Genomic DNA, 19,943 nt, shown 5'->3' on the forward strand with positions numbered 1-19,943 from the left:
TACCTGAGATATCTGTGATTTCAAGGACGCTCATTAGAGTGTATTTTTTGTCTTCCCTGAGGCCTATGTTTTAAGCTCCTGTATTTACATTATAAAAGAGAGCCAATTAAAACACTTACATACATATTTATTGCACATCTGTTTTTCATGCACAGTCATCTCTCTTATATAAGCATTTGAGCCTGACTTTAGTTTTGTCTATGAATCATAAATGAAGTTGGAAACATGATTATTTTCTAGTTAAGTGTATTAACATGGACAAGCAAAAGATGCCTCAAGTTACAATATGGATTCTTTCTTGACCTGAAATGCTAATCCAGTGAACTAGATAATCAGAGAATTTCCATTTTTAGGTTTTTGCTGTCAGTATTGATGAAATTAACCACATGGCTGCTGAGTCGGCCCTTTATTTTGTGTTGTTTCCAGGCATTGATTTGCTCTCTGAATCTGGCAGTGTGGCTTCTGCGCACACACTAACCCTCCAAAAAATGTGACAACTTGAAAATCTAATTATTCATGTAGTTCTTCACTTGTCTGTTTCCTACTTAGGCTCCATCTTACATACACATCAAAGAGTTGTTTAGAGACAATGCCAGCTAAACAGAAAAGATAAAATGACTAATGTCTGTTCTCTAGGATCCTTTAAAAAATTTTTTGCTGTTTAGCAAGTTAATGGAATTTTACTTTCTCTTACTCTTAAACAATATACATAGAAGAATGTATAGAAGAATTTTTTTTACCCTAAGGAAAAAATGTGAATAATCCTTACTGGTTTAAAAGGGAAATTGACACTCTAAATTTGCCAGGAAGAGGAACCTCATCTCCTTCCCCACAACCCACACTCTCTCTCTCCTTTTGGTTTTCTTGGGTTAAAGGGTTAGTTTGCCACTAGGTCGTGCCACCGCTGGTCTCCGGAAGCTCTGAGGACTGAGAATGGAGATAAGAATCCTGTGCTCTCAGACATTCACAGCTGATTTCAGAACTGAATGAAGAAATCAGTTTTATGGCCAGAATATAATAATAAAACATTCAGTTCCTGTTGTGAAAGAATGCATTTAAGATTACTGCTGTGATAGCCACTTGAATTGAACTGTAAACTTGTGACTTAATTGCTTTTTTTTAAATGATCAAAATCCTGCTTAATTCTAATAGTTTTGACATTTAGCTAATATGGATTACCAGTGCTATCTGTTTGGGCCTCGGTGTTCTGCATTATGAGAACAGAATTTAAGCTTCAAAAGTAGCACTCATACAAGAAAAAAGAGACTTAACCACTTTTTTAGTTCTAGGAAAATAATAACAGCTAATAGAAAGAGTGAAACAAATGCTCTTTATGCCTCACTGTTTATTTAAAATCATTTAGCCATGTAGGAAAATAAAACAATCTCCACCACCATTTTATTAGGCACCTAGCAGTCAAGGTCAAATCTTGATCCATAGAAGTGGGCTACTAACAAAAGAGTACTTAACCTTGTGCATAATCCAGAGATTAAATCTGAGAACTGGGTTTCCTGATAATTTAGGTCAAACTTTATAAATACTTTAGGCACATTTTGTAGCCTGGAGGGAAAGTGAGGTTACTGATAAGTAAAAGTATTTTTCCGACCTAATAGCTGCTCTTGCTTTCTAAAGTGCTTAAGATTCAGGCCTAGAAAGTCACAGGCCATAGCATGTTGAGTGAGCATTGCCAACCAGTGAGCCCTACTTACTATATCTGGGCTCAAGCAATCCAGGTATGAACCTACAATAGTCAATGTCTGGAGATATTATGCTCTGAAGTATTTGAAAAGAAAGTTATACTGTAATTCTGAAGAAGAAAAAAGACCTAGTTTATAGGTTGAAAAAAAAGACCCAGGTTGAGAATATCAAAAATTTAACCTTGGATCCAAAAAATTGTTAGTGATTTGTTTGAGAATATGCTACCATAGATTTTCAGATGCTGAGATCACTTATTCCAGCTCCTTTTTAACCTGAACAAACACAATTCCTACATTTACAGGTATGTCCAGTGTAATGACTAGAATTGATTATGAGTTGGATAAAGCCTAGTAAATCTGTCAGTAGGCGGTGTATATGTAGAAAATAAAAATGGAGCTTTGGGGCACTTGTTTAGATAATGCAGGCAACATATTCTCTTCTTCTAAGTTATGAGGGAGTTTTCATGTGTCTGAATTATTCAGATTGATATTAGTTGAATTCATTGTGTAATTAATGAGCTTTCTGTTTTACTTGAGAAGTCATAGTTGGCTTTCAAGAAAAATAGGAAGGCATTCAGGATATTTCTGGTGGAATTTCTCAGCTATAATCACCATAGATGTTGGGGATTTTTACAGGAAAGCTTTATCCGTCCCCTAGCTCGAAAACCCTCTGAAGTATTTGGAGTTAATAACAAGGTGAAAAATGACAGACTGGTTTCCAGAAAATTTTCTTTGTATTTTTAGCTTTGTTTCTTAAACATGAATTAAATTATCAAAATGGTATGAGACATTGTTATCATTCCTGTGCCTATAATATCAAGGATGAAACAAAGCTAAGATAAGCCATTTACTATTACAGCCAAGTCAGTTCCAACCTCTTTTTCCTGTCTTCTAAAAGGAAACTCAAAGCAGTGTCTGGAGCAGGTCACATAGTGATAGTAATCCCAGCCTAAAATCTTCCGTCTGTCTTATCTGCTTATACCAACAGCCACCGTAAGTGCTGCCAGAGGGCCAGACAAAGAAAATCGCCCCTGTGGAATTTTGTCCACAGGTATTATGGCCACAACTGGGCCCTTATCATAGCCCTTGGTGGCTGTGTTATCTCAGGAGTCTCAAGAGTGGCGATTGCCATTCTCTTCTAAAAACCTGTTTCTGTGTTGTTATTTTAAACCTTGGTTGGTTTTTGTTTCAAGCAGAGTTACAGGTAGAGATCATGTTGACATGTTTAAAGAGAATGTTCCTGATTTGCCTTCCTTGTTTTCAAAGAAACACCAGCCTCTATCAGCACTCTCTCTCTTTCCCTTGGGCTATGTCCACTGTGTTCAGAACCCTCATTATCAGTTTCCATTCTGACCGTCGTGTTTCCGAGAAATTTAGATAGCTCCTTTCACAACCAAAGAAATCCCAGTAAGAGATCTCTTTCTCCCAGAATTGAGAGGGATAAGAATGTGAACCTTTCCTGCCACTTATTTAACCAAATATGATAAATGATATATTTTTGCTTCATTTACATTTATACTTATTCTTTTTTCTCCTTAGGTCAAAGGCTTCTATTCATATGAAAATGAACCAGTGGCCATAGAAAATCTCAAGAGAGGCCTGGCTAGCCTATTTCAGATGCAGTTAAACTCTGGAACCACCAATGAGGTACTTACTAATATCATTAAAAATCCAGACTCTTACTATTCAGTAGAGTTACCTAAATTGTTTGTGTGGATTTCTATTTGTAGGAATTCAGTAGAGAAGTTCTTACTATGGTAAAACTCAGAAAAGATGAGCTGAGTGGTCAAGTCTTACGCGTGAAACAAAAGACGTTTTACACCAATGTGTACTCAAATAAAGGGTAAAGGGAGTTGGACTCAGTTACACTGCGGAGACTTACAGACTGACTGAAAGACCGAGATGAGGAAAACTTGGGGAGCATTCCAGTGGCATCACTTTGTATCACTATCCATTACAAATATAGATTCCAAGGATTCACTGCAGAGATTCTGATTTACTAGATCGGGAAGGACCTGAGCAATCTATTTTAGTAGTTTTCTCAGATATTTCGAATGCGTTATCAGTTTGGTCTATCTGTGTTTGTCTATACCATCCCCCTTCATTTTACAAAGGAACTGCAGTTGAACTAGGGAAATGAAGCGGCTCCTCCAGGACCACACCCAGCGTCAAAGGCAGAGCTGAGTCCAAGTTTCCTAGTGTGAATTCAGACAGTCCAAGAGTGAGGGAGAAAATCTATTGGCAGAGCTGAGCCAAAGGAATGTCAGTTTGCTAGAATGCAGACCGAGTGTGGCTGACTGAAAAGGCCAAGGAAAGCTAAACAGAGTCTGTATTGGGATATATTTGCCTATACTCAGTTTGTTGATGTGACTTATAAAAAGTTGAATTAACCCAACAGGTTTTTAAAGATTTCTAATCATACTCACCTGGTCAAAGAGCACACACACACTCACAGGCACATAGCCTACATGTAGAATTAAAAGTCAACTCCTCTTGCCACATAGTTACTCATTTACCAGAGGTGTTGATTTTGACCAGGCCATTCGTCTGATTCTTATTAGACATTAGAGAGAAGTAGGGCATCCTTATTATTCCTTGGGCACTAAGAAGGCACCAGTAAGACTCATCCAGAGAGGATGAAAAAGGAGCCACTTGCTGCAAGAAACAATGAGTTCTTCCTATTTTCCTACGTGTCAGCCTGGACAAAAGGCCACCTGCCATGACACATTAGGAAACCACTTTTCAAGCCAGCTATGACTGGAATTCAAGTTGTCCATGTGAAATTCCTAAACATTATATTTTTGCTCTTATTTTTAGGTAGATATCTCTGGGGATTGTAAAGTGACCTACCAGGCTCAACAAGACAAAGTGACCAAAATTAAGGCCTTGGATTCATGCAAAATAGAAAGGTCTGGTTTTACAACGGTAAATCAGGTATGATTAAAACCACTTTCTCTGTAGGGTTGAGTTTAAAATAATAAGAGGATAAGGTATTATATTTTGGGAACATCTATAATTTTTACTTTAGGGTATAATTTCACATATTATGAAATGAATAGGTTTATTTTAATATGTTATACGTTTGAATGATGGGGGAAGTGTGAAGGGGAAGCTCTTTTGAAGATTAAAACATAGCTTGGTATTCGACTGAATTTAAAGATGAAAAGCTGATTACATTTTACAACTATAAATATTTACTTATTTAGGTCTTGGGTGTTACTTCGAAAGCCACATCTGTCACTGCCTATAAGATAGAAGACAGCTTTGTGACAGCTGTTCTTGCAGAAGAGATACATGCTTTTGGGCTGAATTTTCTACGAACCATTGCAGGCAAGATAGTGTCAAAGTAAGACAAGGCTAAAACTTCATTTTTTAAATTTTTCTTTTATATATTATTATACTTGGTTTTAAAATATGTATAGTACTTCCTCATTTTGACTGTGAACTCCTTGAAAACAGTAATTATATCTTGCACATCTTTTATTTTTTCACATTATCTACAATAATTATCACACATATTAAATACTATTTTAAAATAGAATTTCATTTAAAAATTAATTTTATTGAGTAGAATTTAAATTTTAACAAGGCAATCTGCTGGATTTATTCTAGTTTACTTTCTGAGTTCTCTGTCAAATGTTTTCAACGCTAGTATTAAAAATATGGTGGCATTTGCATGTTTTTTCTTTGAGATTTTTTTATTACTGTTGTTAAAAAACATAAAAAGTTTCATAGTAAAGTAAATGTACAGAATTTTTAATGTGATTTATAGTACTTATGTACTCAAGCTTGTTATTTCAACTTGAGTAAAGTTCTTTGGTCAGAATAGTTCTCACAGGCTTAAGAATTAGAATTTCAAATCTAAGAATATATAATAAAGATTATTTATATAATAAATTTAAAAATATTTTGGGTGTAAATTTAGAAGGACACTATTTTAGCATTGAATGCATTATATTTTATGCCATTGCTTTGCAATGTTTTCTCTAAAGTAGCCATCATGTCAGAGTTGAATGGATGTAAAATCTGTGAGAAGTGCTTCAAATTCTTGAAATTTTATTGAAGTCTCATGTGGAGTAGAATTTTGTATTCTACTATTGCTTTCATAGATTTTCATCTAAATTAATATGTTTAATTACTTAGCAGGTCTATCAGGTAGCAAAATTCATGTTATTCTCTCTCATAAGTCTGGGGCTTGCCCTGGCCCACCAGCCGTGCCTTGCTTGGTTTCTGTAGTGCAGTTGTAGGTAGTCACTGACCAGAGCTGGTTCAAAGGTTGCTCCCTTATCTCTCTGGTATCTGGGCTGAGAAGACACAAACTAATGAGGCTCCTCATACATCTCTCTTTATCTCCACATGGCTTCTCAACATGGCAGCTTCAGGTAGCCAGGCTTCTCACATGGCAATGAAGTCTACAAAGGTGCACGTGCTGCTAGCAGGCCAGAGGAAAGCTGAACTCCCTTTTGTGACTAAGCCTCGATAGTCACATAGTGTCACTTCTCCTGTTATCTACTAGTTGAGATAGTTATAGACCCAGCCCAGGCGCAAGTGGGGATGATATAGACTCTACTTCTTGATGGGAGAGAGACACATTTCTGAAAGAACATATTAGAGAAAAATATTATTGAGGCACGTTTTTGAAAATAAAGATTTTCTAATTGTCTTAGTTAATAAGTGACATGTGGTTGTATTGAAGATAGCATTTTTAGAAAGTTGGCCTAAATTCAAAAGAGGTGACATTATATATCTTGTTTAGTATTCACACAAATTTTCTTCTCTGTATTCTCTTGTCATTATATTTTGAAAATCTAGCCTCAAATTTTTAATATGTTACCACCGGAGAATTCACAACTTGAAAGACAAGGCCTTATACAACTTGAGTAAATTAGTATCTTGTTTGCCAAAAAAAAGGGCAATTAGTAGCTTGTACACTCAAAAGAACGCTGCTAATGTGATATTTATCTACCTTTATTTATACAGGCAGAAATTAGAGCTGAAGACTACTGAAGCAGGCCCAAGGCTGATGTCTGGAAAGCAAGTAGCAACCATAATCAAAGCAATTGATTCCAAGTACAAGGCCCTTCCCATTGTGGGGCAGGTCTTCCAGAGCGAGTGTAAAGGATGCCCTTCCGTAAGTGTGACAGTTGCAATATGCAGCCAAATATAGGAGTAGTCGTGGCTTAAAATTCTAATTTGCTTTTGTCTCCAGTGGAAGCTTCAACTAATTTTGTGGAGAAAGTTTGTAAAGAACTACCAGCCACCAATGAGTGATGACAGTAGCCTAATAATGTGCATCCAAGGTGATGCATGACACATAAATAATTAACAAATAACTACCATCCACTCATCTCAAATTAAAAAATGTTGTGACTTCAGGACAGCTTCTTAAAAGTAACACCTGTAACTCAGGGATAATAAGAGCCTAATGAAGTTAGGGGGATGCATACAGTACCAAGAGCACAGACAAGGGTCTGCATCCTGAAAGCCTTCCACTCAGCAGCAATGTGTCCGCAGTGAAATGGATTACTGAGCCAGCCCAGGGTTCCCAGTGTTGCTGTCAGGACAAAAAAGGATACCCAACCTTCTGCCTAAATTAAGGAATACTTCTTTATCGCACTCCAGCCTCCCCTACAATTATAGTAAGGAATGAAAAATCACATTCCCAAGGCAAAGGGTAGATCATCTTGTAGCATTTGTAATCCAACAAAGAGAAATTTCATTTATTGCATGAATTACTGTGAGGTAGAGCCACAGACATGACTTTAGGGTCCAGCAATTCCTGATACTTAAACTGTTGTCAAGAGAACAAACCCTTGGCTTCACACTCTGCTCGTAGATACCACAAGATGCTCTTCCCTCTGATATTATTAGTGTTCAGTAAAGTAGAATCACCAAAAACTAATACAATAATTTGCTTAAAGTACGAGGCTCTAATTCCTTACCAGTTTCTCAAATACACCAAAGTTCAATCATGGGAAAACAAAATGAAGCGAGAAATCATCAGTCACTCTCAAACCTTTTTTTCTTTTATTTGTTTTTCTTTCATATATCATTTAATGTTCCAGTGTAATTCTCTAATGTCATCTGAGATAAAAAATTATTTAGAAAAATGAGTATGAAACCAATCAGCTTTACTTATATTGTGAACTATCAGTTTCTCCCCCATAGTTACTAAATGTTATGAACCATCTAAGATTTTTGATAATGGTTTCTTCATTATTGTAGGAAGGATTTGTGTCTTTGAGGAATTTGCTTACCAGAATAATGTTACTATTGCAACCCTTTAAAGGAAAAAAATCTGACTTCACATTGATATGCTCTCTCCTCATAAATGACCCAGTGGATCTTTAGCTAAGTACAGCTGATATTCTTTCTTTGCAATATCCTCTTATGATTAGGTAACCAAAAGGAATTTGGAAAAACAAATTATGTCTTTTGCTTATTAGAAGGAACGAATAATTTAGAAATTGGCAGCATGCTGATTATCCCAGAGTTAGAGTTGGAAATCACTAATGGGGTTTAACACCTTTTTGACAACTGGGGGAAAATGGTGAACTATCAAAAATAAGTTCTTCAGCTTATTTCAAAACCAAATATTGTCATTAATTAGAACTCCTTACTATTTTCAAAATCACATTAGCATAATAATAGTGTATGTGAGAATTACCTTTACCTAAATACTACTCTACTTACCTAGATATTCTTACCTAGTTATTATTACTAGATATAAGTAATAACTCTTCAGACCTTAGTAATAGTAATACATGGCATTTCATACACACAATAAAATGGATAATAGGAAGCTCAAATTATTACAAAAATGGATTCTCTGTGAAGTCCCTGTATAAGAAACCTGACACAATTCTTCAACAGTTCTAATATTTTTGCCCTCTGAGATATTCTATTAGTGAAAATTTTGCACAATTCCATTATGGTGGTCAAAGCCTGGCCTCAGATATTCCCCGTATTTTTCAGACTATAAAACCCACCTAGGTTTTAGAGGAGGAAAATCGAAAAAAATTTTTGAAGCAAAAAATGTGGTGAAATATTTAATAACATAAGTAACATAATATTTCACCAATGTAAATGTAAACATAACTCAACAGCAGCATTAACAACCATTATTTCTCCCAGATTTGTTGGGGGGAAACGTATGTCTTATAGTCTGAAAAGTACCGTAACTCCCTTGTTGTAATAATGGAATGACCAATATGCCCGGATGCGCAAGGTCCTTCGAGCTAAATACGAATAGACAAAAACAGTCTCCCATTTTTGAAGAATCACATACAAGGTCAGCAGGCCTCTATATTTGCCTCTGAGAGTCATAGCAGTGTGATATGGGCGGGGGCAGTCAGGTATATTGAGGTAAGATATCAAATGCTTCTTTTGCTTGTCAGATACAAGGGAAAGTTTATTTCTGGGGGGAACATGTCTCGTACATGTGGGTGTTCAAAATCCTGAGTGGGTGCGAGCCTGCAGCCATGTCTTGCAGCTCCAGGAGCACTGGCAGTCCATCAGGAAACACCTGCAGCCCGCAAACCTCTCCAAGGCCGAGGCTATCAGGACCTTCCTGGCCTTCATCCAGCACCTCAGGACTGCGAAGAAAGAAGAGATCCTCCAAATCCTGAAGGCTGAAAGCAAGGAAGTTCTGTAAGTTCCCTGAACGTTGTGCGAGGTGGTCTGTAGGAAATCATTTCCAGGTTATTGGTTTTTTATTTAGCAAGAAAGGCCTCTTTCTAACCAACTGCCCACCTCCAAATGAATTATCTGTTGTTTTGCGTTTTCTTTGAACAATTATGCCACAATGCAGTAATTTAATGGTGACTTAACCAGAAATGCAATAATAACAGGTTTTCAGCAGTGACTCAGAATAATCTTTCTTTTGAGTGTTTATGAGCTTAAATCAGGTTCCAACTAGTACATAGATAGGGGAGGGCAGGGCTTCATCATAACACCATGGTGGTCAGGCTGCCTCACTGTGCTTTATAAAAGATATTGTGATCATCCCAGTCAACACTATGGTTTATATGAATTAGTGAGAAATGAGGTAAACAGCTGACAGAATCTAGGAAAAAGAAATAAGTACATAATATGCATATTTGATGAAAGTGATTCATTTCACATGCACAATTAAGACAGTTAACTTAAAGCTCAAATTTACTTGGTTTGTACATACAAGTGTTTTTGTTAAGTAAGATAGAATTTCCCTGTAAACACAAACTCAGTTGAATGATACTAATTATCCTAGTTGATGATATCCTAGTTGAAATCCTATTAATTGAACGTGGTTCAATTAATTTGACAAACGCTGAAAACAAGACATTAACATAATTAAAAGTGGAAATTGCCATGACAGCCACACATGTGCCGAGCAGCAGTAGCACTGAGTTGAAAGGGCTTGGCTACCTAAGGAGAAGAGAATTTAGCTTTGTTTCTGAATAGTCTATTTATTTTTGATTGTATGTTACTTGCTTGCCTTGAAGACATTTAAAAAATTGATAGGCATTCTATATAACTAACACTTCAAAATAAATAACTCTCTTAAAAATAAATATTTAAATCAAAGGTTAAAAGATGTACAAAATCATAAATTTTCAGTCTCTGTTTTAATTATAAAATTTTAAAATATACCAGCAGGGTGATTTGTCTTTATATCAGAGACAAAAATACTAATAAAAAAAGTGCAAAAATTAGCTATAATTTAGAATAGCAGTTACACTAAACCTTAACCTTATTTGTATCCAAAAAATCTTAAGGCAGCAATAATTTGGATGACTTCATAATGAATTCTCTAAATCAGATTATTTACACAATATTGTACCCTATGCTATGTAACAGGTATGTAGCACAAGGTTATAGAAAGGTTCGAGGATGAACTGAAATCAGAAGACTTGGTTTTAAATCCTGACTTCCAACAGTGTATACAACCTTTAAGCAAGTCATTTACATTTTGCCCCTCCAAGCCTCACTTTCAACAACTGTAAATTACAAAGAATAATTCCTTTTACAACATTTATTACAAGACAATGAAAGGCAAGATGGTGGAATGTAACATTCCCCAAAGTATCTATTTGTATGTGTCCTGTAACTCGCAGAATATTAATAAGTTTGCCAAGAGGAAAGGATTCTGTGAGCAACCGAGTTTGAAAAATACCAGGTGAAACCAAGTCTAATAGTTCTGTTTGCTGCAGACATTTGTAACATCTTTAATGTGATAATTTTATGTATGAAGTTCCTTAAACATTTCTTAAACTTAAATGACCTTGAAAATATCTTTCTTAAAGCATTTGATAGGACTAGTGTTGCATGGAAATCTCTTTGGGAAACATTGGTGTAATAATTGAAAGACTGAACTCCACACTCATAAAATCTGACTTCCAATCCTAACTGTATTATCAGCTATGGGACCTTGAACAGACGACTTGATATCTCTGAGTCTGCTTCCTTGTATATGAGGGTAGTAGTAAGCTGACAGAGAGTTCAGTGAGGTGATTGGAATTAATAAAAGTATGTATTTATACAGCATTTAAAATACTCTAAGCACTATTTAAGTGTTTTACATAGATTATATCATTTAATCCTCCCAACAATCCCGAGGTATTTAGCATTTTTAGCTCTTGCCAAGGATGACTGCACACCTAAAATAATCTGGTGCAGTGCTTGTGTAATAGACCATAAGCAGCTCTCTCAGACTCAGCTTCATTCACTGAGTTCACTGAGATTCATTAGTTCACTGAGTTTTTGTTAGACAAGTATATCTTTTTTTTAAAAGTACAAAGTGGTAAACACATGTGTGGTGTGCTTACATGGATGTGGAATAAAGTGTTTACATATATACTCTGTTCATTAGTATGACAAGTTTCTGGTTTTATATCCCAGACTCAACCAACCAAAGATTCTTGATGGCCAGAACATGTAACTAGAGGTTTCCTGGAGGACTTTCACTCAGCTCCCACATGGCTGAACACTGAACTGTGCCATGATGCATTTTACTTTTTTAAAAAAGGGGGAAACTTTCTCCCTTGGATATAAATTAAAGTTAAAAGAATTAGATAATACTGCACTATTTAAAGTAGGCACTTGAGAAATGAGTATGTTCACAAAGCTAATTAGAGAAAGAGAATCATTTGGGGAGACCATAGATTTTATATATTATTCATACAGAAAAGAATTTGAACCTAAATTAATAATTTTATTTATATAATTTTATATATAAGTATAATATAATTTTATTTACAAATCTCCAAATTATACTTGACTTAGGTTAATTTAACAAAATTGGTTTGTATTTTCTGAGTGTACATTGAATGAGACGAAGGGGAGTTAAAAAAGAGGTTTAAAATAAAATGGGGCCAGTCTTTTTGAGGGTTATTTTTTTGTTCAACTTTTTTAAAAAACTCACTTCTTTAGGAAATCCAAACCAATGGAGAGCTTATAAATAGTACAGATTTTAAGTAGTTCCTTAAGCATCCTAAACACTGACAATCCATGACTATGCCTTTCTTTATAGACCTCAGCTGGTGGATGCTGTCACCTCTGCTCAGACCCCAGACTCATTGGATGCTATTTTGGACTTTTTGGATTTCAAAAGTGACAGTAGCATTATCCTCCAGGAGAGGTTTCTCTATGCCTGCGGATTTGCCTCCCATCCCGATGAAGAGCTCCTGAGAGCCCTCATTGTAAGTCAGATGGGCATCCGGGAAATAAAAGCTCTCACCCCTAAAAAGCTCTCAAGAATCTATGCAGTAGCTCACCTTTAAGTGGGACTTAATCAACAAAACAAACAAGCAAGCAAAATATAACCAGAGACATTGAAATTAAGAACAAACTGACAGTAACCAGAGGGGAGGTGGGAGGGGATAATGGGGGGAAGAGTTTTCAGAAACAACTATAAAGGGTGTACATGGCCAAAACCAAGGGGGGTTGGGATTATGGGGGAGAGGTGGGGATGGCTGGGGTCCGGGGAGTGGTGGGGAAAAAATGCAGAAAACTGTACTTGAACAATAATAAAATTTTTTAAAAAGTTGTTAGCATCAAAGTGAAGGCTGACCAAGAACCTTCTGATTATTCATATTAAAATTCTTTTGAACTATTTTCTATCCATTAGTAAATTATTAACTCTACAGAAAATTATTTTACATAGTGTCTTCTTTGCTATTCCTCTAAATAGCAAACTATACTTTATAGGAATTTAAGTATTTTGCTTACCTATCAATAATATAAAATGAGACAAAGTTTCAGAGAGAAGTCTTGGTTATGCTTCAAAAATTGATTTAAAAATATTTGTTTTCACTTCAAAAGTCTTCATGGTATTTAATGCACAATATTTGAAAAGGTGTAGTTCTTCCAATATTAAAAAATATTTTAAAATAAAAGCTATACTTCTCTCTTGCCCAAGTGTTTTTTAATGTCCATTTATTCACTTATGATCTAATTGAAGAGTTCGTAATCTTTTTGGAAGATGAGCTCATTTAAGAATCCAATAAAAGCAGTGAAGCCCCTTTTCACCCATACGTAACATTTTACAGATCTTGCATTTGCTTTTTGGTTCACTAACCTAATGATTCCAATCTGTAAACCTCTAGGGAATTCATAGAACAATGTTAAGAATATATGGAGAGGGGAGAGTCTACTAACTCTTCATTTCAGAGTTAGTGAATTTGTAAGTGTCTCCAAAGCAAAATTCTGAGTTTGCAATCTAGGAACATAACAATTTCCTCAGTCTCTGGTTACTTTGTTTCTTAATTAAAAATATTCTTTGGAAATGTTTAAAAAGTTTGGTAACTTTTTTTATCCCTTTTTGGCTAATAGAGTAAGTTCAAGGGTTCCTTTGCAAGCAATGACATCAGGGAAACCGTTATGATCATCATTGGGGCCCTGGTCAGGAAGCTATGTCAGAGAGACGGCTGCAAACTCAAAGTAAGTGTGAATCTAATCTCACGTACTGTATGTGTGGTTTCAGACCATCCTATTTAACACGCACCATGTGCCCACCACTGGTACTCCCGATCCCCCTTACCCCACTCTACTTTCTCTATTTGCACAGCAATTATTGCCATCTAACGTACTTTATAGTCCAGTTATTTATTATGTGCATTGTTTACTTCTGTCTCCGCTGAAATGGAAGCTCCATGTAGAATTGGATCTTCCTTTTTTCTAACACCAATTGCTTAAAATTGTATCTGGTACATAAATAGTGCTCAATAAATACTTGCTAAAAAGTGAATAGTTCATTGATCCCCCATCAATATGTGTTTATTGAGTGACCACTATGTACTCAGTTTTGAATGGTGTGTATGGTTTAATCCTTTTTTTTAAAGATTTTATTTATTTATCTTTAGAGAGGAAGGGAAGGAGAGAAGGAGAGAAATATCAATGTGTGGTTGCCTGTCTTGAGTCCCCAGCTGGGAACTGGCCTGCAACCCAGGCATGTGCCCTGACTGGGAATCAAACCATGATCGTGTGGTTCTGAGGTCCGAGCTCAATCCACTGAGCTACACCAGCCAAGGCCGTATGGTTTAATTCTCATTGCTAGAAAAACATTAGACTCTAGGGCTACCTCCTAGAGTAGGGCTTTATCTGTAGTAATTGTGGTTTGCTGTTTTGAGTTTTGATGGTGGGAATTATTTATTTCTGTTTGCTTAGGACTTTACATTTTATCTTTAATTTCATTTTCTTGGAGCTTTCCCACTTCCCTGAACTTTTCCACTTGCTTGGTTATCAATCTTAACATCTTTCTTGTTAAAATGAAGCACTCACTTTGTAAGCATAACTAAATATGGCAACCCAAATGGATTCATACCTAACATAGCTTATCTTTCTTTTTTTTTCTTTTCTTTTTTTTTTTCATTTTTTTCACACTGTACAACCCCCTTCAGTGCTCACAGCCCACAGAGAAGGAGGCTGGGCAATGGTTCGAGGCTGCAGTTTACTCTGGCATGGGTACCCTATGAGAGGCCCACAGGGAAGGGCCCACCATAAAATCCATTACCATGCTCACTCATCTTTCTATAATGAAAATATACCAAAGATACTGAATACATAAAAATGTAGTATTTTTTCTGTCCACATTTATTAGATAGCTCACAGCCAGCATTTGTTTCTACCTTCAGAAGACATCACTATATTATTTTGCTTACTGAGTACTTGCTATGAAAAAGCAATATAAAGAGAATGTTATTGAAATCAGGTAGTTCCAAAAGAGGCAACTCATAGCTAGAATGTAAACTAAGCATAAAAAGATCACTAAAAAATGGCACTGAAAATGTTTGAGTACCAACTTTTTAAGATTATCAGAAATTAAACTTGTATAATTTTAGGATATCAAAGAACTATGACTTCTTTTTTTAAATATATTTTATTGATTATACCATTACAGTTGTTCTATTCCCCCCTTCATTCCCCTCCACCCTGCTCACCCCTCCCCCACCATTCCCCCACTTTAGTTTATGTCCACGTGTCTCAAGTTCTTTAGATTCTATATTCCCCTACTATTCTTGCCCTCCCCCCTATCTATTTTCTACCTACCCTCTATGCTATTTTCTGTACCTTCTCCCCCCTTCTCCTCCTCCCACTCCCCTGTTGCTAACCCTCCATGTGTCCTTCATTACTATGGTTCCACTCCTGATCTAGCTGTCCTCTTGGTTTGCTTATGTTTTAGGTGTGCTTGTTAATAACTGTGAGTTTGCTGTCCTTTCACCGTTCATATTTTTCAGCTTCTTTTTCTTATATAAGTCCCTTTAGCATTTCATATAATAAGGGCTTGGTGATGGTGAACTCCTTGAACTTGACCTTATCTGAGAAGCACTTTATCTGTCCTCCCATTCTAAATGAAAGCTTTGCTGGATAGAGCAATCTTGGCTGTAGGTCTTTGGATTTCATGACTTGGAATACTTCTTTCCAGCCCCTTCTTGCCTGTAAGGTCTCTTTTGAGAAATCCGCTGACAGTCTGATGGGTACTCCTTTGTAGGTGACTGTCCCCTTATCCCTTGCTGCTTCTAGGATTCTCTCCTTCATTTTAATCTTGGCTAATGTAATGATGATGTGCCTTGGTGTGTTCCTCCTTGGGTCCACCTTCTTTGGGACTCTGAGCTTCCTGGATTTCCTAGAAGTCTATTTCCTTTGCCGGACTGGGGAAGTTCTCCTTTATTATTTGTTCAAATAAGTTTTCCACTTGTGGCTGTTTCTTTTCCCTTCTGGTACCCCTATAATTCAGATGTTGGAACATTTAAAGATGTCCTGGAGATTCCTAAACCTCTCCTCATTTTTTTGAATTCTCATTTCTTCATTCCTTTCTGGTGGGATGTTTTGTTCTTCCTTCTGGTCCACTCCATTGATTTGAGTCCCAGTTTCCTTTCCATCACTGTTGGTTTCCTGTGCATTTCCCTTCATTTCAATTAGTTTAGCCTTCATATGTTCTTCTAATTTGTGACTATAATCAACCAGTTCTGTGAGCATCCTGATCACCAGTGTTTTGAATTGTGCATCTGAGAGGTTTGCTATTTCCTTTTCACTTAGAGTTATCGGCTCTGAGGCTTTGAGTTCTTCTTGAGCCATATTTTGGACTGTTCATGCCTGTTATGTATGAGGAGCAGAGCCCTAGGTGTTCACTAGGGCGGGGCAACTCAGTCACTGGGTTGTGATGCTGTATGTGGGGGCGGGGTCAAAGGAAAGCAATGGCGGTCCCCTCTGCCGCCTCCCACTGCCTGGGGCCGTGTGGTCCATCCCACTGCGGGCAAATGTGCGACCTGGTCAGCCTGCTGCCTTGCACACTCACTGGATTCGCCTGCTGGGGCCTGCTCGGTCCATTTCACTGCTCACTGCTCTGCTGGTGTATCTGCAGGTGAATGTGTGATCGTGGTCAGCCTGTCCTGCACCCTCACTGGGTCTGCGTTGCTACCCTGGCTACCTGCACACCTGGGTCGGGGGATCTTTCCTGCCCAACCCTGCTCCACTGCTGGCTCCGCTCCTCTTACCTGTCTGGTTGAAGAGTTCGTTGTTGTCGGACTTCCGTACAGTTCAATTTTCTGTTCTTTGGCTGAGTCTTTGTTTACTAAACCTTTGTTGTATTCAAACTTGGTTGTGGAAGAAGGCACAGTGTTTCCACCTATGCCTCCATCTTGGCGGAAGTCCAAAGAACTATGACTTCTTATCACGGTTTTGAAATTATTTGAGTCACTGGTTTACTTTAGCAATAGTATATCAAATAATTTGTCTAAAGATAAAACTCACATATAAAAACATTCACAGAGCAGTATCTAGTGAGTGTTTGCTCTGTGGTGGGTATGGTGCTAGTCCCTTAATATAAAGATACAAAAAATATTCTATCATCCTCTAAGAACTAGTTTGTTTATCAGACACACACGGATAACTACAATAATATTGAATTATAAAAAGAGTGCTCTGAGAAAACAAAAGATGTAACAAACTATTCTGTTTGGGGTGCTAGGGAAAGTTTCACCTAAAAAGTTAAATATTTGAGCTTAGTTTAGAAGAGCTTTGTAGGTGAAGAGATAGTAGTATGAAATGAAGGACATCCTAGGAGAAATACAACAATGTATGAAAAGGCCCAGAGTCAAAATGCATCTGGTACGCTTGGGAACAGTGAGAAACTCTGGAGCTGGAGCACAGAATACATGTTTGTGGGCAGATAGGTGGGAGTAGAGATGCAGAAAAGAGGGAAAGAGAGAAGAGAGGTAGGCTGGATCTTTACTGATGACAAGCTAAAGAGTCTAGTCTTTGTTCTATACAGAGAAGGAAGAACAGGACGCGTTTTAGCCAGGTGAACGACAGGTTCGGATATTTTATTTATAAAGAAGCAAAATGGCTTATTGCCTGGGTGTTAGCTACATTAGAGCCAGTGAGATCTGATTAGAGATCTGATTAGAAACATTTGCATCAACCTGGGCAAGAATTAGTAAAAGTCTAATTAATGTGGGAGCATTAGGGTGAGAAGAGACTTTCAAGAGCCATTTGGGAAGTAGAGTCAATGGTATTTAGTCCCTGATGGGATGTGGGGAATGAGAAAGGTAAGGATCTAGATGACTCTTAAGTTTCCAGATTACGATACTAGATGTATGGTGATGTCAACCACTTAATGTTTATAGAACCAGGTTTGGAGGTGAGGAGAGGGTAAAGCTATTAATTTGTTTTGGTCATGGTAAGATTGGAATCCTTTGGGCAACCAGGTTGAGCTATCCCACAGGCAGATGGTCATACCTGCAGCCCAGAGAGGAGTTAGTTAGTACCAGGAATAGAGAGTGGCTGGAACTTTGGGAGAGATGGAGAATACTTATCAGAGGCAAATAGCAGTAGGAGGAAACTGAACAAAGGATTAAATTTAAAGTTCTGATAATGGGACACCTGGTTCTCATCACATCTCTAAAGCTACCTTGTTGGTAGCTGTAAACTATCCACTATCACTATCATTTAATTTTGTTAATGTTTTTGAGCAACATCTTTTCAATGCATTTCGAAGATAATGAGACTTGGCCAGCAGATGGACTATAGTAAATATTCCCTTCCATCCTCACCTACCTTTCTACTTAGGTAGTACTATTAGCTTTCGGTTTCCCCTTCCTGTATTTCTTTGTGTAAGCAGATGTACACACACATTCTTGTGTCCTTTTTTCTTGCATAAAATATAGCACTCTGTATACACTACACTTTCTTGTATCTTTTTTTTTCACTTAACAATGTACCCTAAAAATCACCCCAGGCTGGTTTACAGAGATCTTCCTCATTCCTTTTTGCAGCTGTCTAGCATTCATTGTGTCAATGGAGCACAGTGTACACAGCGCCTCCTATGTGTGATCACTAGGTGGTTTCCATTCTTTTGTTATTACAAATAATGTTAAAATGAATAATCATAGGTACATTTTTCTATTGTTGAAATTGTATCTTCAGGTTTAGAATCGCTGTATCAAAATGCGTATTTGTACCTTTTGCCAAATTGTCTTCCATAAGAATCATACCATTTTATGCTTCCACCACCAACATAAGAGAATACCTATTGCCCCATAACCTCAATAACAAAGTATGGTATCACATTTTTTAATGTCTTTTAATCAGTTTGATAGTTGGCATACACAGTTGCCATGGTGAGAGAAAACAAAGTGTATTATCTTTCCTTATTCACAGACCTTTGATTCTCTCCTCCAACCCCTCACCTCCTGCTACCATCCTGGATTGTACATGTGTGTTTGTTTTTATGTGCCTGAAGCCTAATTTCAGAACTTACAAATCCTATAGATGAATTAGATTTTTAGAATCTCTATGCCAATGATAAAACTGAAGCCCCTAAATGATGCAGACACCGGCCCGAAGTGTCCACATCATTATGGATGAAATGAGACATTCACATGGACTACCGAGTCCTGTGGAGGAAAAGGACAGGCATGGCTTTTCTCTCAAGGGGAGCAAAAGCCACGGCCCTTGCCTACCAGCCTTTATTGGGTTTCTGGGAACATTACATGATGGTCCTCATTTACTATGCACAGGTTGCTTTAGGTGGTTACCTTTTACAGAAAACAAAGGAGCCAATGCTGTTAATCATGTCACGGAAGAGGGATATTTGCAAATGTAAAGGGAAAAGTGGTGGGACCAGTTACACTCCTCCTTGGAAGGTTTAGCATGAATTTTAGGAAGTTATTTTGCGGTAAATGTTTGCCACAAATCCGGGTGAGGGAGTTTTTAGCAAAAAGCAAGACTCGAAGTGGCCCAGGCACATTGCAGGCCTGATTCCCCACGGGAGAACCTGTCTGTGGGTGTGGGTCCTGTGCATCTCCCAGTGGGAGCTGGGCCCACGCCATGCAGCGCAGTCTCCTACACCTAAAGCATACCCAGTGGCAAAGATAAAACCAGAATTCAGGTGTCCATATTTCTAATTTACTTTTCTATTGAACTATTAACTTGTACTCAATTCCTATTTTTCTAGGCCAGGAAAAACAGACTTTTCTGATTAAAGAACATATTTGAAGTACATGCTATAGAAAAGTATTCAGGAAACATCTTTTTAACTCTATGGTAGTATTAATAAAATTTGAAATAAAATGGAAACAAGCACTTTTTAAACATTTAGTAAAAGACACTATTGTCACCAAAGTTGTTACTTAAGAAAACTGTTACCACTTAGGCACCATCTAATTGTTGCTTTAGAATTTCAATGAATTGGCAGTTTTATGAATAATCAATCACAAAGGAATTTTTAAATGACTTCATACATTCTGAATGTGTTCAAAAGTAAGT

The 19,943-nt window shown here is 37.1% G+C and overlaps 1 protein-coding gene and 1 non-coding gene across 2 annotated transcripts in view; one reads left to right on the plus strand and one right to left on the minus strand.

The window, feature by feature from the left end:
* Window positions 1-19,943, plus strand: part of MTTP (microsomal triglyceride transfer protein) — a 46,773-nt gene that overhangs the window by 8,820 nt on the left and 18,010 nt on the right. The window contains exons 4-10 of the mRNA XM_037036250.1: window positions 3,237-3,344; window positions 4,515-4,631; window positions 4,904-5,043; window positions 6,678-6,828; window positions 9,190-9,347; window positions 12,208-12,376; window positions 13,509-13,616. Of these exons, the coding sequence (XP_036892145.1) occupies window positions 3,237-3,344; window positions 4,515-4,631; window positions 4,904-5,043; window positions 6,678-6,828; window positions 9,190-9,347; window positions 12,208-12,376; window positions 13,509-13,616 (951 nt within the window). The remainder of the gene's footprint in view (window positions 1-3,236; window positions 3,345-4,514; window positions 4,632-4,903; window positions 5,044-6,677; window positions 6,829-9,189; window positions 9,348-12,207; window positions 12,377-13,508; window positions 13,617-19,943) is intronic.
* LOC118979974 (small nucleolar RNA SNORA42/SNORA80 family) lies at window positions 14,556-14,693 on the minus strand. The gene has a single exon (XR_005065028.1). It is a non-coding gene; the product is annotated as a small nucleolar RNA SNORA42/SNORA80 family (small nucleolar RNA).

Source organism: Sturnira hondurensis, unplaced genomic scaffold, assembly GCF_014824575.4.
Source record: "Sturnira hondurensis isolate 20B ecotype Veracruz unplaced genomic scaffold, ASM1482457v3 Scaffold0022707, whole genome shotgun sequence".
Classification (NCBI taxonomy): Eukaryota; Metazoa; Chordata; class Mammalia; order Chiroptera; family Phyllostomidae; genus Sturnira; species Sturnira hondurensis.